Source organism: Acanthopagrus latus, chromosome 21 (genome assembly GCF_904848185.1).
Source record: "Acanthopagrus latus isolate v.2019 chromosome 21, fAcaLat1.1, whole genome shotgun sequence".
Taxonomy (NCBI): Eukaryota; Metazoa; Chordata; class Actinopteri; order Spariformes; family Sparidae; genus Acanthopagrus; species Acanthopagrus latus.
In genome coordinates, this window is record NC_051059.1 from 7,063,656 (window position 1) to 7,091,234 (window position 27,579).

Consider the following 27,579-nt stretch of genomic DNA (forward strand, 5'->3'; position numbering starts at 1 on the left):
TTTGGAATCTGAATATTGCTTTTATTTAAATACATTAAAATTTGCAATGTAACAAAACTATTGGCATATGAAATTCAAACACCATTTAAATGAACAAAACATGGCTCACTTCATTTTTCTGTGACTAGTGTCAGTAACACTAGGTTATTTTTCTCTCGGCCCACTCTTCTGCTCTGCATTGTTTTCCTCGCATTTACACTGTTCACAGACTATCTTACAATACGAGTGCTGAATAAAAATGAGGTAAGAAAGTGGTTTGAAGATTACAGATCATGCAGAACATGCTGAACAGCAACAAAATAGTTTGTGAAGGAGGAAGTAACAAAAAAAAAAAGAAAAAAAAAAGAAAATACATGAGTGTGCATTTAAAAATAATCAATTTACACAGCTTTTGCATCTTTGGTTACAAAGTAGGTTGAATGATTTCACAGCTTTTCCCCCCCTGGCCCCCTCAGGAAAAACATTGGGGAAAAAAACAAAAAAAACATGAAGGAGGCGGGTATGGCAACACTAATTCACTTTTAGAGAGGACTGCAACCGAACTGAATCTTCATCCAACACCTTCTACAGGCTCGAGTTAAAGATTTGATGTCAGCAGGTGAAGAATCACCCATCAAGGCTCTTAATACTTTATACTATACAATAATGTACATTCAGGCTGGAGCTACGAATTGGCAACTGCAGAGTAAATTTTGAGTTAGTGTTAAACATGTCAGAATTTCTTCGTTTTTTTTGCCTGCCTCTTTAAAAAGAAGCAGTTCACCTAAAATGACAACTCAGTCGTCATCTCCTCGCGTCCCATGTTGATGGTGAGTAGGGGTGAAGTTTCGCAGTCCACAAAACATTTTGGGAGTTTCACAGCAAAACAGAGACGCAGCGTTCTCCTTAAGCAGACTTGTCTTAGACATGAAAAAAAGCAAATTTAAAAAAAAAGAATCAAACAGCTCCATACAGCTTAACCGGAGTAATCAAAGTCATCGGAAGTCCAGAGATACTAAACTGATTTAAAACGACCTCACTGACACCCTTGATGCGTGGATGAGCTGGTGTACCCACTTCACCTGGGGTGCATGCCAACACTTTTAGCAAAGCAGCAACAGTGAAGACTTCCACTTTGAGAAGGGTGAATGATGTCTTACAAAATCAGTTTGGGAGCCACGGATTACGCTTGTTGAGCTGTATGGAGCCATTTCATCCACTTTTTCCTGCAGTTTTATCACGTTTAAAACCTGTTTGGAAAAATGTGAGTAGATAAAGACTGCATTGTGATTTTTTTAGGTGAACCTATCCTTGAACAAGTAAATGTAAAGCATTGCCTCTGGGAAGTACAGCCAATCTGTTGTGAAACACTGTAAAAGCAAAGAGGAAAGGAGTCACCGGGCTATTGTTAAACAGGTTTCGTGAAATTGTTCATTTATGAAAATAGCAGCCCCGTAATAAATAAAAACACTTAACAGTAGAACTCAAAGACCGATGCAAAGGTTGGACTTGATGTAAAAGTAAGGGCAGCGGTGTGGCGCTCCAGGAAAAAACAAAACAAAAAAACAGACTCTCTCCCACTTCTTACTTTATAACATGAAACAGCAAGGCTAAAAATACCCCTGTACCCAATCGGTTGTCTCTCAATTAAAAAAATAATCGCTCTCTTTTTTGACAATCAGTCTCGTTTGTTTTTTGTCCCTTCTGTGAGGCGGACCCCGCCCTTTTCCACACCCACGCTTTGAGCAGGCCTCAGGTCAGGTCGCAGGCCGGTCTGAAGACACCCAGTCCACCACATGTTGGACCCCGCAGTCAACCGATCCGGGAACACAGCCAAGATGGGAAAAAAAGAACCAAAAAATAAAAAAATACAAACACCCTGACCTTCCCTGACACTCTGCCTCTACACACACTTTCTCTGTCTGACTCTTTCTCTCTGATGATTGCATTAACACTGGAAAGGCCCACAGTACAGATGCATACACACTTACATTTCACAGTCACACTTGCGCTCGCACACACACACACAAGCACTGTACTTTTGTGGTCAAGCTGGTGGCTAAGAAGACAGTTTTTTTTTTTTTCTTCTTTTTAAATTTCACATACACTAATTTTAATAAGTTGTAGCGAAGATGCTCTTCTTTTTTTTTTCCCGCCCCATGCAAAGCGGGGCAGATGCACTTCAAGCGGAGGTGACGTTGGGTTGCTGTTGGCTGGGATCGAGCTGAGGCTGTGTCTGGAGCTGCTGGGGTTTGGGGTGGTGCTGGAGCTGGGGGTGTGACTGCGGCTGAGGCTGAGGTGGGGGCTGAGGCTGAGGTGGGGGCTGAGGCTGAGGCTGAGGCTGAGGCTGGGCCTGTTGCTGGGGCTGGCTGAGTCCTTGCTGGGGAGGCGTGGCGCCCGAGCCGGTGTTCGACTGGGTGGACAGCTGAGACAGCTGCTCGCTGTTGGCCAGGGATTTCAACACAGCGTTCTCCCTCTCCAGCACAGAGTTCCTCTCGTACAGCTCCTTGATCTGCTCCTTTAAGACCTCCACCTCTTCGCGCACGGCATACATCAGATGGCTTTTCACCAGGTCCTGCGGGAGAGGAGGAGCGTGATGTGACACAACATATGGGAGTTGCCCGGGAGGCGGGGGGAGTCACAAAGAAGCTGATTTATAACATTCAGACAAGGACGTAAGAGTAAAGCTACAGGGTCAGTTTGTTCATGTGTTCATTCTAGCTGTGTGTTAATGCTTAACAGAAAAAGACCCTATATTTCCCATGAGCAGGAAAACAAGTGAAACAGGCATAAAAGCTCTACAGAAGAATCAAAATGACTTGAATTCAGCTCCATTAAACAGTGTATGGATTCTGCACTTTCCATGTAAGTGTTTTAAAAAGGGACACTATGAAGTTTTGTGGAAAAATTTCAAATTCAGATTTTTTATATTTACAATATTAATGAGGTAACAACACAAACTCAGATTTTTTTTTTATCCATAACTCAATCATCTAGCTGTTCTCGGGGGGAAATAAGCCAGAACGCTGTTTGAAGCCAGAAAGATGGCAGGGTCCGCCACACATAAACAAAGTGAAACAGAATTAAATTGTGTTGTCCTTTAAGTTCAGTTTGTTTATTCATTCATTAATTCAAGTCGTTGTTTTTTTTAAAGCCAAATCAGACTAAATTATCAATCAATGTAGATTATTCTCTTCTTTCCTGAAACTGCCTAGCGCACATTTAAATGAAATGAAAAAACTTTACTCAGAGAGGTGTGTGATCAGTGGTAAAATATTCACTCACCATTGCCTGTTCAATTTTATTATCAATGGCAGCAACATTGGTTCCGGAGGCCCTGTGAGAGAGAAAAGATTCGTCAGAACTTATCTCACGGGTTTTCTTGGACAATTTCAAGAGGAGAGTCACTCTTCTACTCTCAGCTCTCCTTTTTTTCCCTGCTTTCTTGCCCCGGACAGAAAGCTAAATACTGCAGAACACACAAATGAATGAGAATCTCAAGTGGAAGCACTTATTTAGTAAATGACACAAAACAGGTAAGATGCTGGTGCCTAATTAATCAAACCACCTGCCATGGGCCCACTGCAGGAATCTAGGGCAGGCCATGTAAAATAACCTGTCACCACTCCTTGGTCATACTACATACATCACAAACTCCAATTTAGGTCAGGTCGGAGCACGGGTGCAGAAGGAGAAAAGCTAGGCTGCAGGCGACAATGCAGGTCAGCAGTGAGTGAGAATAATGTGGTCTCCGATGACGACCCCCCGCCCCCCCCCAACGTGAAATATGAAGGACCAATGTGAAATATAAATGCACGGATCTGATGACCCCGTTTTGTTGATCCAACCTAAACCCATTCAGAACTTGTTGCATTTCCAGCACACCTCCAACACCTCAGCATGCCTGCAGCTGTGTCTGCACGGTTATCAGCACATTCTTTAAAGGACAACTCAATTTCACACATTCAAAAAAAGAATTTAAGGACAAGGATGACTCTGAAAGTTCATGAACATCAGAGTCAGATCATTAATCGTCGCTGATCAAAGTTAGAGCAACGCGTGTGGGTCAGTCCCCGAGAGACACGCGGTGCTGAGCGGACAGTCACGCAGACCCTCCCCCTCGTTACCTGCGGCGAACGTGAACGGAGAGCAGCGGCTCGCGGGGCGCGGGCCGGCCCGGGTCCCCGGAGCAGCACGGCGGCTTGTAGGAGAACGTGCACGGCATGGCGCTGACCGCTGCTGGAGCCACATCGGCGGAGGCGGAGAGAGACAGAGTCCGCCGGAGCAAACCGGAGCCGGTCCAGCCGAGTGACTGTGACCGTATTTAGAAAGATGAAACATAAACCGACGGGTGGAGGAGTGAGAGGAGGTGACAGGAGGCGGGGAAGACTCCTGTGACAGCTCTGCTCCGCCCGCTCCATAGCGACTGCAGCCTGGAGGAGCACTGTACGGAGGCCCAGGAGAGCCAAGATTGAGTCAACGTCAATCCGGTTAGTTTAATGTGAATCAGTTCACAAATGGGCCAATAAACGGACTGTATGATAATTGTATACATCAAACTGAAGCCTTTATTGTCAATATAATGTTTTATTATTATATGTGGGCCATATTAAAAATGTTATACACAGTTTATTTTTCTTTTTTAATTTATAACATTACTACAAAGTGAGAGATATTTTCATTTACACTTTGTTAGTCAACTTGTTGCTTTATTTTTTTCCATTCATGGATCCAAACTACTGTGAGTCTTTTGCATTTTTTTGTTAATAAACTTCAATACTGGAATTTTCTTACCTACTAGAAATCACAATGCTGTTTATGATCATTTGTGGTTTAACACAATAAATGTAACAGGATTAATTGGGATACAAAAAAGGTGACTGTATTTCAGTAAAGTTACCAAATAAAATACGCATTACAGTGAAGGGGGGGGATTACTACCAGGATTACAATTTAAAAATAAAGTATGATCTAATTACCTGTAACCATGCAAGTGCAATACAGCGATCCATGAGTCTCACACATCACTCTGGTCTCGAGTGAAACCAAATGCACCTTGGATTATTATACTTCAGATTAAAATATTACGATATTTAATCTCTCGACCTTATTTACATAGGCTTGCTACTGAGGTAGTCCAAAAGCAATCAAGTTACATTATTTTCATATTGCGATACTTGGATTACGTTGCTTAACATTACATTAATGTTACTACTACATTCTTTAACAGGAAATAAGTAACTATCAACATACATTTTTAAAGTAACCCTCTTAACCAGGTAGAAAACCCCCGCATCACATACCAGTTTAGATACGTTATAGTCTTTTTCACAATGTTATTTTGAAGTGTAAAGAAAGCTAGTGAGAGTTCATCCTCTGGGAACCATGAATGTCAGTACAAAATGTATAGCAAATCCATGTAATTTAGTTGTTGGCTTCAAAATGTATTGCCCAAACACAACTTTTTATCAGATGTATCCTTTTGGCAAGTAGCAAAAAAAACTGCAGCGCTCAAATGCCAAAGATATCTTTAAGATCATTTTTGAGAAAGTGCCACCATTAACTGGTTTCCACACAAGAGGGCACTGCCAAGCTAACTTTCCCAACTTTAAAATGTATTGTGCTGTGTTCTCAAGAGGCCAGGACATCAGATAACGCTGCCTATAGCCTACCCCTGAGGACACGATGTTCTGTTCCTCAACATCGTCTCATTTTTGAGTGCGCAGGGCCAGAGGAAGCACTCAGTAGATCGTTATCGGCGGGCAGGACCGGCGAGGGAATGTTCCCCATACCTCTGCTGCTATAACACTGTCACTCACATCCTCTGTCATACACTACTGCCTTTGATCATCTGTCAGACATGTCGGTGTCTCACATACATACATCTCACAATGAACAGGGCAGATGTGTGTCGACGAAGATACAAAGGGTGTCAGTCCGTGAGTTCAGATAGACACACACCCATGACTTTCGAGAAATAAATTACAAAAGAATGCAGATTTCAGCTGTCAGCAATCACTCATTAGTCTCGTTCTCCCCCTGATAGACCTCGTTATGTCCCCCCCCCAAGAGTTCTTACATAACAAATGTTACAAGAAAAAAAAAAAATTAGAAAAGACTGCGTCAACCTCAGCTTCACCCACCACCTAATGTGTGTTTAATTTAGATGAGGCGTCACACACAGACCCTCCTACAGTTTTCCTCCCTAACAGGAGTTTTCAATAGGCCTGTGCCCAGAGGAATCTCTCACTCTATAAAATACAGACCCTGAATGGACTCTATGGGCTACACCCTTGTTGCTTCACCAGAGATTTCAGACAGTGCAGACAAAAACATACTCGACAGCACTAAAACACAGCATTTCATACACATTAGTTGTATACTAGTTAGGGCCCATTATTAGCCTGCTGAACTTGTGCAAATTGTTTTTTTAAAAGGTTCATTCACACCAATACACCTTTACCAAAAGTGCATTCTTTCATTCATGATTAGAGGGAAGTAAAATTTGTGTACAGGCAGGTATGTGAAGATGGCATCAACTCCGTTTTTGACACCCACAAGAAATGGGCTTCTAACACTCCTTTCACACATGCAGCCCCATGCAGCCATGTTCCGGTACATTTCCTGCATGGGGGAAAATCCGTACCACCAATTTTCTACCTCAAGACAGAGTAACATTTCAGAGGAAAAAGCCGTTGCAGCTGTATTGTGAATGAAAGCAGTAATTTTGCAGGGGCAACCACATAAAAGGGTAACGTCGGTCCAAGATAAGACACTTTCCCATGAAGAAGGCAAACCAATAACAAGATTCTACTGACGGCGCATCTGAATCATTCGCAAACTTGTTCAGTAGGGTTGTATTTCTTCAAGTTGTCTTGAAGTCCAAAACCCAAAGATATTCTGTTTACTTTGACAAATAGGAAAAAGATTTAGGTAAGACTCTTGTTTACTGAATTTTTTTGAAAACATGTAAATAAATAACACAACAAAAATAGTGCATCATTTATCGTTTAGTCAATATACAGTACAATTAACATAAACTATATACAGGAAGGACGTCCAGAGGTTCCTTGGCTGATTATAATCTTGACTGATCGGTTCTGTCCGACGGGTTACGCTGTTGATGTCCGTGCTGTCACAATCCTCTACTGTTTTGGCAGTGATTCCTGTAGAAAAGAATAGCAACATTACATGTATGAGATTAAATACAGCTTGACCTTGAATTTACTTTAAATTCATAAATCGAAATGCAAAGTCGATCTTTGTAACAAAAATTCTCAAAAGATATGTAATAGTGTCAAGCAGTAAGCTAACATGTGACTGCTTGTACCACCACTTGAAGCGTTTTCCTGGTGCAGCTAAATAAATGATACCATTCCTTTTTTTGTATTATATCAGTACTAAGAATCACAATTCATGCACATAAAGCAAACCAACTTGATATCAAAGAAGGACACATGTATATATGAAATGTATCCATCAAAGACACATATTACATGAATAACTGTGTTCTGATCCATGCTGCTATCGGCATCAAATTACACTCACCTGTCAGAGAGAGACAGCAGAGATTGTGAGAACAGCTAGGCATGGTTCTACAGTGAACTGAATCTTCGAAGGCTGATGCTTCCCTCTCATAACTATTGCACACAGAAACAGGCTATATCAGCACATTTGTAAAAACGTCCAGTTCAAAGTCTATATCAATGAACATCATTTAACGACCTCAGCTCATAAATATAATGCAAACCATATTTAAAGATATACGCAATCTTCCCATGACCTCGGAACAGTGGACTTGGCCTTTCACATGTGTAGCACACAAGAATTAGTCCACCTCTCACATACAGCTCGTCTGGATAATGTCCAAACAGCCCAGGGTATCAGTGCACGTGTGAACACTGCTATATGGATTAGATCCACAGTACATGTAAGCGTTGGCCTGTGTGTAAAAGGTAATGTTACATGTAAATATGTGTCATAGGTCAATAGTCTACCATAGCTAGTTAGCTAACGTAAGCTACAAGCTACCATCAATAGCTACACTGAATACATAATGCAGAGTAATAATACATTTCCCCCAACAAAAACAAGCCAGCTCATTACCTGTCCAGCAGACACTCAGTTGCCGTGGCGTCTGTTTTCAGGCCTTCAGCTTGATCAGTTGCTGCCATCGTTGAGAAGCCACTCCAGTGTTGACCCCCGTTTCACTTCTTGCGCTATCCAACTTCTTTTTATTTTGCCCAATTTGGCAGTGCACGCCGGTAATGAAAAGTATGGCTGTTCTTTCTCTGCCGTTCTTGTCCATAAACAATGAGCTCACCCCACCGCAGCTTCGGTAGCGCGTTGCGTAGACTCCTGTCATGCGCAATGCGTGACGGGTGGAGTCAGCGCAGGGTGGGCAGGCAAGGACAGATTGATGGACCGATAGGCTGTCCATCATTCATGGTCCACTAAACTTGATTGGATGAATCTTTCACACAGCTGTCGCAGCCACAGACAATGGATTATTTTTCCTTATTTTCCCCAAAGCATTTGATATTTTACATTTAGGGCATTAAGCAGACACTTTTGTCCAAAGTGACTTACAGTAAGTACATTTGTCATGTATGCAGGGTTGAGGTGATATCTGAACAAATGAGTCTTGAGTCATTTGTGGAAGATGGCAAATGATTCTGCTGTCCTGACATTGGTCACAAGTTCATTCCATCACTGAGGCACCAAGACATTTTTTTTCTACAAATATAATAAATTCTTCTGAACACAATTACCAACCCCCAGTGTTAAGTAAGAACTGAACCAAACCGTGGCCTCAAAACCAAGGTACATACCGAACTGAGACTTTTGTGTACCGTTACACCCCTATGATTTAAGACATATCTGTTTGTGAAAAAATGTTTTGCATAGTATAATGGATAATGGAAGCATCAAGATTATCACTGTTTTAAAATAAATCTTTTCAGGGTCTCCTGGTGACCAATGGTAACCCTGTGGTTAATGTTACAACAATAAAAACTGTGGGTAATTGCCTTAGGCAGAGCCTGCAGGAATGCAGAATTACAGAAAGTGGCCATAAAGGACTCAAAATGTCTGCAAGAGATCCTTCATGTCCTTAAGGATTCAGCAACGGGATGGGCATAAACCCCTGTGGACTTATTGGGAACGCCCCTCAAAGTCTGTTAATCTGAGTGTGGACACTGGGATGGGGGCTAGGTCTGCTTCCTGGAGTCAAAGTTGATAAAGACAATTCTGTTGTGTCATGACGGTTTGGGCAGCTACTATTTCCATTCAGGTGCAAATGTACAAGTTATATCGTAGGAAGCAGGAACAACGAGTCAAAACCATATTAGGACACCATCTGGTGCCCCAAGTAGAACTTCCAAGAAAAACTGGCACTGCGGAGAGATTTCTTGAAACCACAACATGACTGAGTGGTGCTCAGGAGCCTGGTTAAAGCACCGCTCCTGACACACATGATCTTGTTTAAGCCTCTGGATCTATCGTCAAAGCCAAGAACTTGTTTGAGCGCCTGACTTCAACACAAAACAAGCCAAATGCGAGCCCCTCCTCCTGTTCTTCCTGCTTTACAAAGCAAACAATATGCAGTATGTAGTGTAACTACTGATGTAAGGTAAGTAAGGTTAAGCCCTGCAGGGTTGAGGGCTGGGCTGAGATAAAAGTATATCGTATTGTATAAAACAGAATGCTAATGAGGGCTTCAACTCACTCTGCCACTGATTATGCAACCAGCGCCTATGTAAACTTCCCCTTCTACATTAACATGACTGACTGGCGTTTATAAGCTCTGGGTAGAGGATGGCGTTTCCTATACAGGGTTAGCTGTAAAACAAGAATGTCAATAAAAGGTCCATTAGAGGCAGAAAAGTTTACACTCCCACGAAGCGTGGGCAAGTGGGGCAGTCAGGGTGAATAACTCATCTGAGCATCGAATAGTTGTCATTCCTTGCCTCTGGCAGAAATGCTGGCAGGTTTAAGAGCAGTAAGTTTCCTTCAGCAGCAAAGTAAAAACAAAGCCACGTCTATTTATCTCAGCCTGAGACACGATAAGACAAGTTGAGAGCTTCAGAGGCGAGGCCTGATCGAATGCCCAAGGACAACAGGTGCACAAGTCAATCTTACCTAGAAACTTGTGACGCAGATACATCCGATTTAAATTGTAAACCAAAGTCTTTATTAAAATTACTTCTTATTTTTCAATCTGAACATTTGGCTACTTGATGCAGACATATAGGGGCCTGCCAACACTAAAATCAACAACAAAACAGCACAGACCATGTCTTTGGACCAATTCCAATACACTCCTTGCCCCTTTCAGTTGGCCCTACCTCTCGGATATGCATGTTCACATCTAGGGCTAGGATGTTCTAATTGTTGTTGGGATAAAGGGTCAGGTGAAGTGTGTAGCCCTGTAGACTTTTTTCAGAGGCACACTTAAAACAGAGGGTTATAAGAATTGTCATCTCGATGTATTATAGTTATTTTCTCCATAACAATCATGAAACAATCACTGCTGGTTTGATAATATTTCAGTACCTAGCTAGCTAACTAACGTGACTTTGTAAGGGCTGATGTGTTACAGTGACAGTCCCACATTTTGACGTGCTAACACTTTCTCTCGTCAAATCAATGAGAGAAACTTCAACTTCAACTGTTTATGCACCATTACATAACACAGCTGTGCCTGTAATGGGGCATCATCAGTACCCCAGCAGAGAAGAAAAGAGGAAGTAGCAACCCAGAACACATAAAAACATTCAGCATAGCAGGACTCAGGGCCAATTACAGACTCAACTCTTATAGGGGCTTTTATTCTTGACGTTAACAGTCTCACACTCAGGCAAACAAGACAAACAACTCTATGATGAAATAGCCGTTTGAGACCGTGGATGGAAATGATAATAGGCAAAGTACAGCAAACAGAAATACATAAAAACTGGGTGAGGCTTCTTCCGATTTCAGACTCTGAAATAAATACAATTCATCCTCACAGTACGAAGTTTCTTGTTACAGTAATGAGAGGAAGTTAACGTTCACCTAAATTTCAACTGCTGATACAATGGTCTAAAAGTCATACACAAGGTAGCCGAACAGCATCAACATATGTCTGTAGACTTTTCTAAAAGTTTGACAATACTGTTGAAAATGCAATTAAAAACAGTTTTTTTACAGTATGGTTTTTCCGTTTGAGAGAAAAGGCCAAGTCAAGATTGATGAGTATGACATAAGACAAAAGCTCCTCTGCCAGGAGGATTTGCCAAGTGAGCCCCGAGGATGCCCATATGGGGGACTTTTATTTTGACAGCGCAGTCTTCTGCAGAGCATCTGACATATTTCTACTGTGTAGCTGGTGAGGCTTGAAATACACATTACACCAGTGACAGAGTCAGATACCAGTCACAAACCTGTGTATTACATGTGGGTATTTCTCCACATATGTACTTTTCTATATGTAATTTTCATGACATTGAAAGAGAGGTGCCAATTTCCATACATGGACTTACATAACTATTTGATTAACTATGTAAGTGATACCATCACATTTAAAGCTGCACCTGATGAGTATTTTTATGATTAAATGTAAATAAATGTACAAAAATAAGAAAAAGGAAAAAACAAATTATTAGATTATTTATTTTGTATCCTCACATTTAAGAAGCTGCAAATATTTTTTGACAAATGACTGATTTATCAATGATCAAAATAGTTGGCACAATTAGTTTTCTCTTGATTGACTAATAGAAGTCTGAATCCTGAATCCCCTGAATCGGTTGAGTCAACTTCACAAAGATCCTTGATGCGTCTCGATTCATCTCTGAAGTGCATTACAAGAGTGCTGCTATCTATAAAAAATAGTGTTTTCACATAGCAGCTGACTTCTTGAACATGGCAAACATCGTAAACATGACTCTGCTGCACACACCTGTCTCAGAATTGAACTCCAAAGTTGACAACACCTCCTCGCTGCAGAGCTCAGGTGAAAATGGCTAATGTCATTCGTAATTGTTGAGAGTCAGATTTTACACACAACATGCGTTCATGCTTTTTAGCAAGTTAAAGGGGCAATATGTAATAGTTTTAGTGGAAAATATTCTAAACTTGACTAAAACTATCTACAGAATGTGAATAAATAGCTGTTTTGACATTTTAATATCAGAGATGTCTACTGGAGTTGGCATGCTATCCAGCTAGTCCTGGGTGTCCCAGTCCAAAGCTCCTGTGTGCTGGCCTTGTTAACACTACCAGAACCCTGGTACTGAAGCTCTAACTTTCGCAAACTCATCTATGACTTCATCTTGTTGCCTCAGACATGATCCCAAATAAACCTGAATAAAATATGAGTGACTAAAGGCCATCACCATGATCTACCAAACACAGTCTCTCAAACCAAGCCTGGTTATCTAAAACAACAGCAGTGTATCCACAACACCACTGGTTAACAAAAACAAAAAAGAAAAAGTGAAGCATGGGGCCTGTCAGAGTGTCATTTGTGCCATCTTGTTATGTTGCTCCCTCCTGTTGTGAGTGGATATCACCTTCAGTTGGACTAATGGAGCCGGCAAAACACTGAGAGTGAATTGAAGTAAAGCAGATAGTTTTTAGGTACTGACATTACCCATTTTATAGTTTATATCATGAAATTATAATAGTGATTTATCTGTTTGCAATAACTGTGTGTGTGCACGCACGTGTGTGTGTGTGTGTGTGTGTGTGTGTGTGCAGTCCCTCGTGGCTAGTGATGGTGTGTCAGCTGTATATTTCTCTAAAAACAGTTTCATTTCCTGTCACTCACACGGTTTCATATGCTTCCCCTTTTCATTTTGGTAAAAAGGCATCATAAAAATGTCGAAGGCGCTCTGTCATGCCACCGTGACAGGATAACAGTCTCAGAGTGTGTGGTATTATTTATCAATTTAAAAGCTCAGGGATGAATGTATAATGAGACTGTGAATTAAAGTAGTTTGACAGGAACGGCGACACAGTGGAGAATGTGTATTCAGGTTGTTTTTTTAAATCCTGTGTTACAGGTAGCATGCACACACTAACCAACAGAGACATCTTTAAGGCCAATAGCTTTGAGTTCTGAGGGGGTTACTTTTAGTATTAGTTGTGTAGTTTTAGCCATTCTCTATAAAGCATGAAAACACCTTACTGAACAAATTGCCATCTGAGATGTTGGGTACTGAGACTGTAATGGAGTGAAGCAACATGAGCAGTCAGACAGGTGTAAAACTGTTTCACCAGATTACTTACTGGAAAGTGAAAATTCAAAATCTGACTGTTCAAAATGTCTATTAGACTGTAGAGCTACTTCCTGCTCCGTCTGTATTCAAAGAGCCTGAAGTCTGACAACACAATGGGCTATTCAGAGGGGTATTTTGGGTATATATAAGGCTGGGAAATATATCAAAATTACAAGGTTACAAGGTGAAGGTATTGTCTAATATACAATAAACCAAATTGAATGGGTAGATTTATTGTAATATTTTAAAACGCATTAAAAAACAAAACAAAACTATGCTTGGGTCCTTTGTGTTTGCTTTTGAGGAGATTTCAAATTATCCAGATGCATGTTGTGTACCGCTATGTAGCTGTAAAATATTAACAATGTGTCGGCTGAGTGCAATTTTCTGAACATAAACAATCTTAATATTGACTCTTATATTTGCTTCCTTTACTGTTCTTGTGACAAAGACTCATACCTGCAAATGCAAATTCATCTCATCAGTGCTCACAGGTACTCAAACTGTCCAACAGAGATTTCTGAACGGGCACTGGCATTTGTGGGCGGGGGGGGCAATTTTTCTTACTTATCGGCCAACACACCTAAACAACCATACCTATTTGTGATGAACTTGAATAGAGGCCGCAAAAAAAACCTGTGCTTTTCCTGACAGTTTATGACTGATGAAAAAAAGGAGACAATTCCAAACCTTGACAATGTTTACGTTGCCATTTACTCCTCTATGACAGTAAATTGAATATCTTTGGTTTGTGGACAAAACACAACAGGGAAACACCGATCATTATTCGATATGACCCAAACAAAAAATTATTGAAGATGAAATATTTTTAGTTGCAGCCCTTGACAAAAGATTAATTGAGAAAGGATGTCAATAACATAAACAGTAAATAGTTACAGCTGTAGTTAGGTTCAACTTGTTTGTAATCCGTCTGAGCGCTCGTGTTGCTTTCCCAATTGCATACCGTTCTATTGTTTGTCTCTGCACCCAAAGATCTCAGCAATTAAGCTGGTGCACAAGACAACAGAGACGGTGACCAAACTTGTGAAAATAACACCCCAGCAGTAAACAAACCTGAATTTTTAAGTGACACATACAATACACAAAATGACAGATAGTGTCAAAGAAAGCAGCGGATGCGGACACTAAGAGAAAATTACAGAGTGAAAGAGAGATGTTGTTGAGAAGCCTATTGGCAATCGTGCGCTTGCTGCCAGGCTTTGTTTCCAGACTCAATCCATGCACATGGAGGAAAAGCAAAGCTCACTGCTACCGAACACTGCACACACTCTGTAACACTCCTGCAGGCCCGGCCAGTCCGATCCAGTATAGTACTGTACCTATCAATGTGGGCCTTTGAGTCCCTTAATCTGCCAGACTGGAAGGCCCGGTAGAAAGCCTTGGAGGGGTTCCTGCGTCAACCACATTCGGGGAAAAAGAGAGAAAGAGGGAGAGAGAGTGAGAGAGAGAGAGAGAAGGACGAGTTGAAACAGTGAAAGCAGACTAAAGTTCGATTCCTAGAAATGTTTGCTTATGCAACTTCACCCACCCACCCCCAGGCAAACTCCTCCGCTTGCATCGTGCGGTTAAGTTGGCTGGAGAAAAGACTCTTTCTATAAAACATATGGGACATTCAAACACAGTAAAGTGAAGGGGCTGGGGAAAAGGGAGTCTTGACCTCAACACAGGAACGGTATGTTCAAAGGTCGGGACAACTTCATTAACTTTAAGGGCCGCCCTCAGGCCATGTACCTACAGTATACGCTGACCATCACTCACGCTTGTTGTTTTCTACACACACAGTCAGAAAAAAAAAACAAAAAAACACTCAGTCGTTAACCTCTGGTTCACAACAAAGAAATCAGATTTTTTTTTCTTAGTTGTCAATGGTGTTATTGCTTTTATACATAGGGTTAATGTTGGATCTGTTGACTTCTTTGTCGAGGAATTTAGCATTACCTCCTATATTCCTGGTAAGCTACAAGTACACTGTGTTCCGTGCCAAGGGATGTATATTCGGGAAAAGGAAAGGAAATCCCCACACTGACCCCTACACACACACACACACACACACACACACACACACACACACACACACATAATCTACTCCAGGCTCGTGCCTTTCAAAAGTAACTGCTTCTCTCCCACATCCAATGCACGCTGACATGAGCGCACACACGCGCACACACACACACACACATAGCACAAGGGAATGAGGAGTTGATTTATAGCATGTGTGTGAATATCATAGCAGCCAAGGCTCTCTTCCTAGAAATCACTGGCACAAACTCCCTTTGTCACATTACCTCATGGACTAAACACTCTCGCAGCCCTCCTCCTTTGCCTCTGCTTGATTTTATTTTGCGGGCTATGGCGCAAGAAAAGAAACAAAAAAAACCAGGCACACGCGTGGCAGGCGCACACACCAACTTAGGGAAAAAAAAAAAACATCTCTTTATCGCAGCCATGTACCAGCCAGCTCCCGGCTGAAATCATCCAGGTCAGATGACATGGAGTCCGGCAACCTCCTCATGAATGAGGTAAGAACTGGAGGAGTCATCGCTCCCTGTTTTCAAGTAGCAAACATTCGCCTCTCAATGGCTCTCTTTGTAACTCTAAAATGTAACATGTCAATATCCATTTATGAAAGCCCCTCTTTGTAAAGCAACCAGTCGATGTGTTCGGCAGTGGCGAAAGTGCGTTTTGCTAGATACTGCCCCAAAGCACACATATGACCTGGCGGCAGACAGAAGTGACCTTTTGGTGCATTCTTGCTGGTTGATGTCGCACATGTAACTGGAGCATGACACAGGGGTTTTTTCTTAAGTGAGAGCCTGCAGTATAGCAGCCATGTCAAAGGTTCACTTTCACGGCGTTGAACCTTTTAATAACCTTGCTAACTCACTGAGCACGAGAAGACCCACAGTATCCTCCAGTAATGAGGAAGGAAGTGCGAGTAAAAAGTGCAAGAAAAGAAAACGAGCGATAAGAACAAACACAGATGAAAAAAAAAAAAGTGTTAGAAAAGACTTTACCTCCTTGCATGACGTCTTATCCTGTATGTCTGCAGTGCCAGTGGAGTAGATGGTGAGCTTGCAGATCTATTTACTATACCAACCTTCCTCTTCTACTCTTAAAACTGTGTTTACATCTAACTGTCAAGCAAATTTAAAAAGGTGCAATATGTAAGATTTTTTATTGAAATTATTCAAAAATGTGCTAAAATTCTCAACAGAATGTGAAGAAACAACAGTTTGGACAATGCACCAACCAGCCAGCCCATGCCTGCCCCTGCTCAAAGTTTCTGCACTGGCGGTATAAACACCAACAGTTCCCAGATCGGACCACTAGCTGCAGAGCTAATTGCGCTAATTGTGCTAACTAGCTGATGGCAGCTACAGTTGGCAGCAGCTAGTGCTTACTCTTGTAATATGCTGCTCTATATCTGTTTGAAGTCACCAGGGGGAATATTCTTACCTACTGCAACTTCGAAAATGTCGCAAAAATAAGGAGCGAATGACCTGGTGAAGTGTTGTCATAACGTGGCATTATAGGTTACATTATGCATTGGAGAAGAAGTAATAGAGGGTGCAAACTGGAAACAAAACCAACCGGCAATAAACCTCAGAAGGAAAAGAAAGAGAAAGGAGAAGAGGAGACAAAACCATTGGCCTTAAACACCCAGAAGAAATTACTTGGAAGACAAATTGCATAAAGTTATACTGTATGAGTTGAAGGTTTGCCATGTCAGACTCAATAATGTAAAAGGTGTTTCCATTTCCTGTTAAGTGCATTACTTCATTGACGTTTTTGTCAAATATGGCACTTTTTCTAATGCAATACTTCAAACTGCGCATAAAAATATGCTGATATTCAACAGTCATTTCCATATAGTACTTTAACGCTAAAATTAGCATGTGTAGGCAGGATTTTTAACTTGATTTTTAAACATGGATAAACCCTCCAAAAATAGATGTTTGAGAGCTCTGTTTTTTCTTTTCTTCTTGTGTGTCATGTTTGACATCACAAACATGCCAAAAAAACAGGAAACAGAAAAAAACAGCAGATCATACAACTGATTCAACGACATCCAGAAAATCTTTTTATTTTTTAATGTATTCATCAATAAAATATAATATATAAATATCTATCTATATCTATATATCTATCTATCTATCTATCTATCTATCTATCTATCTATCTATCTATCTATCTATCTATCTATCTATCTATCTATATATATATCTCCTTGACTTCTGAAGGGAAAACTAGCGTGTCCACCCGGGTGATGCTTTTCCATCAAAGGCAATCAACGCTGTAGCAGATAAACATTTTTGACTACAGCAGAGGCATTCGATGCGGGATTCAATGCAGATTGTACACATTCACGTAAAAGACAAAAGCCAGATGTTAGGGGTTTTTTGTTCAGTGTGAAAGGGGTAATAATGTGGCCTTGGTGTGTTGGGGCACGTTGGCAGCTGTGGTAGAAAGGCAGAGTAATTGGGAGACTGGGGGGTGCACGAGGAGAGGTTAAACAGAGGTGCTGAAAGCTCTCACTGCTGGTGCTCGTGAGGCTTCAGGTTCTCTGCACCATCCATCCATCTGCCACAGAGCAGAAGTAGGTCAAAACTATTTAGATTTCAGCTGCCCTATGGGAGTTTCTTTCAGCGGGTTTTGTGTTGTAGACGAGGGAGATGGAGTACTGGGAGGAACCCGGAGTCACTGTACAATCACAGAATGGCCACCAGAGGATAACGGCAGTTTGGATGCCGTCACCTCCACCAGCACAGGTTAACGCCATGACAAAAGGAACTTCAGCCTTTTGATCTGATGAACCTAGTTCGACTTTTTGCAGTGCCCAAAAAGTCCCTTCTTTCAGGGTTCTTCCAAGGTACTTCCAAGAACTACTGGTATGAAAACGGTCGAACACATGCTGCTTTCTTGTGTGCATAATGCTGCACTGTTCTTATTATCAATATATCTGAAATGGGTTTTTTTTTGCTTTTTGAAAAGTGAACAACAATTATGCAGCCAACTTCCCAAAAATAAAGGTTCAGAGATTATGAGAGGAACTGGGTGAGCAGGACAACAAGTAAGAGAAATTACAGTGAAACTTGAATTTCTATCATTGCCCTCGATGTAACATGTCCAAGTCAGCACAGGTGGAGGGAGTTTTACTCAAATTGTGAGGAAAGTTGTATAAAAGCTTTTGTGTCTGCAGAGGGAACAGGGAGAAGAAGAATGTCTGCTTGAGGACAGCAGCTCAAGGCTACTTTAGCCGCTTAACTCAACCACAGCAACACTTTTCATCCTGTTTTTCAAACTGTTCACCATGAGTTCAACAACATTAGTGGTAGGAGTGCAACACTAAATCAGTAGGCAACACTTTTAGAAAGAGAAAACAGGGAAAAGTGTCAGCTTTTCCTCTCAGTTTCTCAGTTTTTAATGATGCAGTAGCAGTACCAACCTCACATTAAGAAAATGAGTGTTTGTTTTGGTTTGGTTTTTTTACAAGAAATGTTTTAGTAAATGTAAATATTCAAAAAGTATATATGATGAAAATAATGATTTATTTTCCACCCAGTTGATAAAAAGCCTGCACAAGAGAATGAAAGAAAAGTACAAGAAAGATGAAAGTCAGTCTTGGTAATGCTTCAAGTCACCGAAGTACTACATATTCTCAGTGAAGCTTATCTACAGCACGGTACAGCACATCCCCAGTTACACAAACCATCAAAACCTTGACTAAGTTGGGGACATTCTTCTGCTTGTCAGAACAATGGAGGGCCTCCATACCAGAGGTGGAGGTGATGACTGATTTCTTTTTGAAAATAGCTCGAAGGCTTGAAGGGAGGCAGTGGACACAAAAGATGAAATACTTGACTAGTGCACACACAAATGCACAGAGACACCCATACCATACAGTCAGAGGTTAAAGAGTACATGGCAGGGGCAGAGGATTAGTTATTACACTACGGCCAAATATACTCAGTTTAATCTATCTGATGTGCTGTTGAATTTCACTGTTTAAGGTTGAAAAGTTTTCAACGCAATCGTCAGAATATTACAGTTTCATCAAAAACCAACATTGCATACCTAATGAAGGTAGGATTTATTGTAGAGCTGATGTCTTAAGCCATATTAGTATTAGCTATGTGTACTTATAAACTGGTAACTGAGTGCACACTTACAAGCAACTTTATTGCTCCTTTACAGATACCAGATGTGGTGCTGCACAGCTTAAAAAGTTCAGTATTATAGCATTAGTACTGAGAAGTACCAGTGTCCCATCATCCTGAGGACAATAGAAAATGTTAGGGGCATACAGAGGTTTTCCTCAGGGTGCCTCCAGGACTTAAGACATTTCTATATGTATGTATAACTATCACTTAGCAATTGACAAAATTAAATGAGTTACTCTCACTAGCTGGCATCTCAGTGTGAGACCTATGAAAAAGGTGTGCAACGGAAGCAGTAAACTTAGTTTTGATGGTGGACACTGTATTTTTCCCTGGTAATTCCACATTTTGAGAAAAGAATCAAAGTGCAAATCAGCAGACAGACAGCTAGTTAGCTGTTTGCACAGAGTTGTGGGGTGTTTTTGGCTAACAGAGCAAACAGCTAATTGAGCTAATGGCGCCAACAGAGCTAACAGTTAATGAAGGTTATAGCTAATGGAGCTCATCGACCTCTGGAGCAAAAAGGCTGATGGAGTTAATAGCTTACAGCTAACAGAGCTAATACAGCCAACACAGCTAACAGCTAATGGAAATTATGATTTACTGCTAATGGAGTGCATAGAGCTAACAGAGCTAACAGCTAAAGGAGTTATTAGTATAACAGGTTAAAGCTTAAAGCTAACTAGGCTACTAGAGCAAGCAGAACTATTGGTTAGTGAAGTGTACAGCTTACAGCCAACAGAGCTAATAGCGCCAACAGTTAAAAAGGACTTCGAGCTCACAGGTTACAGAGCATATAGATTCAACAGAGCTAACAGATAATGGAGCCAATAGCTTCCAGCAAATTAAGCTAATAAAGCCAATGTAGCTACCAGCTGATGGAGCGAATAGTGCCTAAATAGCTAAAAGCTTAAGGTTTACAGAGCTAATGGAGAAAAAAAAACAGAGCTAATAGAGCTAATGGAGCTAAAGCTAACAGAGCTAAACAAACAATAGGTCTGATAGTTTCTGCTCAAGCAACAAACAACTGCAAGGTTAATGTGACAATACAACAAGTGTATGGGAAATGTGGGTACCTCAAATGAGTACAGTTTGGAGATAAAAGTTATTGGAATGCTGATGCTTTTAACAAACAGCTATAGATTATAATAAAGTAGATGAAGATCATTTTGATTTGGGGACAGTTTACATCCATTTCAAGATAGCTAAAATTGTTTTTCAGGATGGTTCTGGGATGCTGTTAAAAAAAAACTAAAAGTGTGTACATGGTCCTCTGTGAGGCTCTCTGGATAAAATGTGCCCACCAAATGTTATATGATATGACCAGAGAGCCCCAGTGCGGAAGCAGGGAGAGAGCTAAGGAATATTAAATGGACAGAAGGTGGAGAGCAGTGTGAGGGACTTTGACTGAAAACAGGATACAGGAGTAAACCAGGGGTCACGAAGCAGAGGGAAAGATCCTGTCCTCTGTCACCATCTCACACATATACCCACACATTCACCTCGACTACAAATAAATAAGCTGCGTTAATGTCTCTGCTGAATTTTGTCCAAAAGTTATGGCTCAGTTCCTCAGTAAGTGGCCCCCACCCCCAGCATGGATACTTTTGTGCACACTGAGTCAACCCATCCCCTTTTTAAAACACACCCCTCATCCACCCACACAGACACAGGCTCTCAATTCACAGGGGCAGAAATGGCTCCACTTTATCATGAGCCAGGGCTCCCCCTCCCCTATTCCACCTCCTAAGGAGTCTGATTTTACATAAGCTCCCATTATGGCAGTACAATAAACCATACCTCCACAGCATGAGTTCATTACAGACAGACTGCAGATGCAATACATTTATGCAAACAGTCTCGCAGAATAGTAGCAACTCCTCTGCGAGCGCAGCAAAGACATCATGACAATCAATGTTATTTCACGTCTTTAGTTGTTGCAGCCATCTGGGAAACATTAGGCTAAGCGAATCATATTCTAAGTAGGGGAGAAACATCTTCAATCTCTCGTCCATATCTCCACTGATTCGCTTTAATTAGTCGCAGGGAAAACTACAGGGTGGAGGATGATGGGGACAAACACTGCCAAATGGCCAAGAGAGCTTTTCCAGGTTGTGCAAGCTGTGGAGGTCTACAAGCTTCCGTAATGTGCAATCAAGACTGTGCACATGTGTGGGTGCATGTGCATAGCTTTCTGTGTTGTACAGATTATAGATATTGGCTCCCGAATTAGTTCGGTCGAAAAGAAAATGGAAGTGTTTTTGTTGTTTGCTGTATGGAGACAAAATAAACAGAGCGGTGGAAATGTTGAAATTAAGCAAGAGACGAAAGAAAGCCGAAGGAGGGAGGGAAGGAGTGGTGGGGGTGTATCGAGCATAGCTAAAATGCCTGCTGAGGAGTGAGGCACAACAAGTTTTGCTCTGCAGCTTCCTGAGCGTACTACAGTTGCTGCTGCAAAGGAATGTCATTCAGCACTTCATCTGTGCAGGAACAACTGTCGTGTCCTGCCTGTCAGTCAATCAGTGGGCTCGTAGGTACACGGCGCCAACTGCACTGATGCTGCACCAGTGCTGAAAACTATGAAGCAGCAGCAGTCGGCTGGGGCTCGGACTGACTCGCTCAACACGCCCACAGCACTTCCAGGGGGAGTGTGCATGCCTCCAACACATGAGGGTGTGTGTTTAACCACGTCCAACAGAATATACAGTAATTTAGCCCACGTTGTGTTGCAAAAGACAAGCACCATGACATGACAACGAGCACAGTTGGTTGACACACCCCACTGTCAGGTCTCTTATCGGCAGAATAGGGGCACAGTGGAAAGACTACTGCTCAATGTCTGATAGGACTTGGCTGTCGTAAGAGACCCCCTTTCTTATCAGCCTGGGAGCTGGGCCCGCTCACATGCAACACACATGCTGGGTATGGTACAGCCCAGCTCCACTTGCTCTTGTTTGATTTCCCCCACGTCAAAAACTGTGGAGATTACCTGGTACTTGTGTATCGCATCGGTTGAGGTTCCGAGAGAGCTGAACCGAAACAAACACGTGGAGTGAAAACACTGCAGACCACTGATCAGTCAGCCTCTCCTGGTTTGTCTTTAGCAGCATTCAGATTTTACTGGAACGACGTCTGTCTCGTTGCTCACACAAAAAAGTCATTTTCACACAGCGCATCTATAACGATCTGCAGTGGAAACCCAAATCAAGTAAAGTACCTGGTACCAAAAGGAATTCGTGCCGAGCCATGCAGTGGTCACACTCCACAAACACAATGCCTGTCATCAGTTGGCATTGTCACAAACCTAAATATTGTTTTTAAAAGGGCACAACTGGCATAAACTAACTAGCTAATGTGTCCTGTTTTTCCTACAAATTAATTGTGCGATTAAATAAGGATAAAGTAAATTCAAAGGTGCACTATGTAGTTTTGGGGAAGAGAAGAGAAAGATCTTCACTGCCTAAACAAACAAACTCCCTTTGTTTTCCTGTTTGAGTTAACTGAATAGACAAACTGACCTTAAAGGACAAGACAGTATCATACTGTCTGACTTAGTTTATATTAGGCAGACCCTGCCACCGTTCTAACTTCAGACAGTGTTCTGGGGACCTTAATTTTCATCTGAGACCAGCTTGTTTATACAGTTATGGGAAAGAAAATAATAAAACACTGCCCAAACAACAATTTGGCCCTTTTCAAGAAACAAACTAACTCATCTTTAGTGGAAACCAGAGGTTTTACCATGGTGAGAGGGGCGTGGCAGAGTGTAAAGGTGGGCCTGAGGAAGAGAAGTGAAGCAGAGAGACAACAAGGGCAGGCCTGCTGATATGACCTGCTGATGAAACCAAACAACACTTGGAGCTAGACCATGGAGGCAATATGCTTAACTTGACTGCCACGATTTGAGTCAAAAACATAGAGGCTATAACTAGAATCTGAACACAGATAATGTAATCCAGAGTAATCCAGTCATAATTGTCTGTACATCCATGGGTACGCTGCAAACAGGAACAGCTAATGGCTTCTCAGCATACTTTTAATGGTGCCAATTAGTCTAAATGTTAACAAATATAGGCTTAAATAAGGGGAGCTCTAGTTGGAGCCCACAGCATAACTTACTGAAACCAACAGTGACAGACAACAAGTGTCAGACTCTTTGAAAACCCCTGGTCATACATGTCAGGGTTTCCTCTGACACTGGCCATGCCTTTTACAGTCATCACCCCTTGGGCCTCAAATCACTGACACATCATGCTGGGTGTGTGTAAAGCCACTTGACAATCGAGGCTTGGTTGTTTAATGGCAGAGGAAAGTTTGCTTCCCTGTTTAAGAGGCTATCCACCCACACGTGAGGAAAAAAGTAGTGCCACTTTGCAGCAGTTTGCATAGTCTGTCTGGTCTACATTCTGTTGTATCTGCAGCACTGTAATTGGAAACCACTGAGAGATTCAGGCACTGTATCACTTCCGCTCATGTGTGCAATCTACTACATGTGAAACAAAGCGTTAAAACTCGGGAAAGGAGAAAGATTACTTTTGGAAAGGAAACAAATGCCAGGGCCCAAAGAACGATAACACTGTAATCGTATGAGCCAAATGTGCACATATGTAGTCACATTTTACCACTATTCACAAAAAATTAAACAAAGTTAAAACTCTTAACTTGTACAGTGTACACTTTGAGGATATCTCCAGTGTCCATCATCTATAAATCCACTAATAAAATCAGAGCAAAATGAATGCTCTTTTTATATTCGCAGCTTGTATGACTTATTTTCTGTTTTTTAGTTGCGTACAGTGTTTGTGCTACCTAAACGTTCATTCTGCAACATAATATCAGCAGTACAAAAGCTAAAACAGTTATTTCAGCCAATGGTCTAAAATCCTGTGTAAACACATTCCTGAGGGGAGCCTGATGGGGCTGAGAGTGGAAACCATGATATCATAAATGTGGCAACACAAAAATCAAACACTCTTCACTGTGTTTGTATTAGAAAGTCTTTTCCGGAAAAGGAACTCACTTATTAAAAAGGTCAGGCAGTGAGCACGTTTACCAAGTGGTGAGGAGGAGCCTGGGGCTAATAGAAAGCTGAGCTAACTATGCACAGTAGCAACTACAACGCATCTTTGGTCTGCATCCAAGGCCATCACCTCAGACACGGTCCTAGAGGGTGAGAGCCTTAAGTGGGAAGATAGCTGCAACAAAATGCTTCCACACACATAACTCAAACACACACCCTCACAGAGTTACAGGAGTCGTGTGTGTGTGTGTGTGTGTGTGTGTGTGTGTGTGTGTGTGTGTGTGTGTGTGTGTGTGTGTGTGTGTGTGTGTGTGTGTGTTTAACAAGTTGGAAGCCATGGGTGTTCTCTTCATGTGTGCTACACTCCTCTTACTTCTTTAGGCACTAATGAGAAACAACAAACATTAAATTTCCTTCCTGTGTGCCACTTCTTTCCTCCTCTGCATTCCCCTCCCAAACACGAAGGGGAAAATCCTGTTTTCAGCTGACAAACTGAATGACCAATACTAAAACGAGCACTGCTTCTCCCATGGCTTTCAACCTTCTTGTGATCACAGCAAATGGCCAAACATGCCGGGCTACAAGCAGCTTCTCCCCAGTTCTCTGTGTTCAAATGGTGTGGATAATGTTATACAGGCATGGTGACGTAGCTCGACATTAAGATTTAAAAACAGTTACCTGTCCACATCCCCGTCGACTGGTATGTGGATCCCAAACAGGCTGTTGACGGTTGGGGTGGCAAGCTGCAGGCCCTCAGGCATGAGGGGCTTCACTGCTTCCTTCCCAGAGACACCAGGAGACTGTGCGTTGAGGCTCTCTGACTTCCCTCCACCACCTTCCGCTTGTCCAAATCCAGTCACTTGAAGGCCCTGAGCCGCCAAAGCTGCCGGAGTCTTGGTGGGGGGTACCTGACCTGGAGGCAAACTGGAAGTTGTCACATTTGGCATGGCTGCACTGGAGGCACTGGGCACAGCAGTGGGCACAGTGGAGGGCACACTGGAGCTCACTGCGATGGCAGGCACATTTTGTACACCGGAGGATGCAGGGTGGAGGCCAGCAGATGCATACTGACTCAAAGTCTGCTGCTGCAAAGTGGGTCCACCAGTAAGTATGGAGCCTCCGACCCCTCCCATCCCTCCAGCCTGCTGCTGCAAGAGGCCCGGGGCTGGCTGTCCAGTAGGTACAGATCCCCCTCCTGCTCCTGTAATGTCTCCAAGCTGACTTGGCAAAGGAGCCCCTCCAGAGGCTGGCGGCAAGACCGAAGAAGGACCCTGGCCCACGGGCTGTGGCCCAGTAGCGAGGCTGGACACCGGGAGCGACTGGCCTGATTGCTGATAGTACTCCGACTGGCTGGTCAGGTGGTGGCCCAGCGGAAGCTGCTGCTGCTGCTGAGGATATGCAGTGGTCTGAGCTGAAGGAGGCATGATGGGGGACTTCTGTATATGGATGCCAGACTGAGGAAGGCCGTTTTGTCCAACAGGGAGCGTGCTCTGGGGAGCAGAAGGTGGGAGACCCCCCACTGTCGGCTGAGCAGGGACAGCTGTCTGTTTACTGCTGGAGAAAGTGGGTCGGTCTCCAATTGACCCACTACCACCCTGCTGCCGGGCGCTGTAGTTTTGATGGTGGATTTGTTGCTGTTGCTGCTGCGATACAGCCTCCACTGACTGCATACGCGATGACAAGAGAGAAGCATCCGCCACAGAGACCAAGCCCTGACCTGAATGTGTTGACGGGGCGACAACAGATCCTCCTGTAAGCCCAAGACCGCTGTCTCGGTCTGCAGCAGGGTCCAGTATTGCACTGACGTGCCTCATGCTATCTACAGTCCTACTAACAGCGGAGCTCTCAGAGTCCTTCTCATAAAACTCTGTGCAAGTCCACCTGCCTCTTCGAAAGGGTTCTCCAGTACCATGATCGAGTTTAATGACCCTAAAACGTGAAGTGCAACTCACCGTGGAGGTGGCAGGAGGAGGAGCGGAGCTGGTCACTGTAGCAGGCTGGGATGTGTTCACTGACACACCGGCAGGTCCAGCACTGACTGCCAGAGCAGACTGTTGTTGCATTGCCCCCGGCTGGGTGCTTAAGGGTAAACCTGCTGTAGCGCCAATCCCCCCTTGAGTCTGAATCTTTCGAAACTCCCCGATGGGATTGCTTGACAGCTGTTGAGGTATGAGTGATGGTGCCATAACACTGATCGCCTCCGGTTCTCCGACATTATTCAGGGCTTCTTCAGATGAACTCCTGTCACACGCAGGCTCGTACTCCGCCCGTGACATGTCGTAGATTTCCGAGGACACATCTTCAGTCCGTGACTCGTCTGGGTCGTCGAGACTCTCCGTGTCGTCGGTGGCACCTATAGCCGCCACCTGGGCCTGAGTCACACTGGTGATCTGAAAACAGCTCTTCTTCTTGGCCGGCATTTTCGACATATTGACAGCCTGATTCCAAGTCCCGTATGGCTAAGTTTATCCTCCGACAGAGAGGGGGGAGCTGGTTACAGCTTCTAAAAGCTCAGATCATACTAAACAGCACAGTTGGGTGTATTTTACTTAGCCTAGCTTTCTGTAGTCGAGATGAATCTACGCCATCCCTCTTCCTCTCTCGGTCTCCTGTTGCGTTTCATGTGCTCATAACGCAACGCCACACTTCGTCTCGCCTTGTCCAGCAATGCGGCTTCAGACGCGGGCACCAGCAGCCTCTACCAAGCTCGATCCAGAGCTTTCGGCCGGTCCGGACCGGCCTGCTAACGTCCCGGTTGTGCAGTTGTCAAACGGCCGTTGTCGCAGAGTGTGTTGCCCAGCTGCAGGAGCTACTTTACGCTGAGGAGGGCCCGCAGCCCTCCACTCTCTAAGCTAGCTAGCAAGTCAAGCCAACTGGCTGCTGCACACTCCCCCTACGTCGGAACAAGTATGTGAGACATCTTCCCGAAAGCAGTCGTTCGTGGCCGCTCGCTTCACCAGCTCAAAGTCATTCGGTGGCGACGCTCACTTAGCGGTCGAGGGAGGAAAAGGCTGTCAAATTTGACGCTTTAAAACAAACGAGAATCCACACAGCGCCCACAGTTACCTCCCTCACTCAGTCACTCTTGACAAGATGGCTATGTTGTGTGCAACCGCGCTGCATCGTGGGTAGGAGTCTG

At 43.0% G+C, this 27,579-nt stretch overlaps 1 protein-coding gene across 2 annotated transcripts; it reads right to left on the reverse strand.

Annotated features, from left to right (window-relative positions):
* LOC119010544 (TSC22 domain family protein 2-like) lies at positions 1–27,579 on the reverse strand. Of its 2 annotated transcripts, XM_037082737.1 has the most exons (4): positions 25,119–27,579; positions 14,582–14,653; positions 3,265–3,316; positions 1–2,554 (listed from the first exon to the last, which is right to left on the reverse strand). In XM_037082737.1, the coding sequence occupies exons 1-4, from the start codon at positions 26,867–26,869 to the stop codon at positions 2,162–2,164; spliced, it is 2,268 nt and encodes a 755-aa protein (XP_036938632.1). In that variant the 5' UTR covers positions 26,870–27,579; the 3' UTR covers positions 1–2,161. The 2 variants fall into 2 exon arrangements, with proteins under 2 accessions (XP_036938632.1, XP_036938633.1); XM_037082738.1 differs by lacking the exon at positions 14,582–14,653 and having other exon boundaries at positions 25,119–27,577.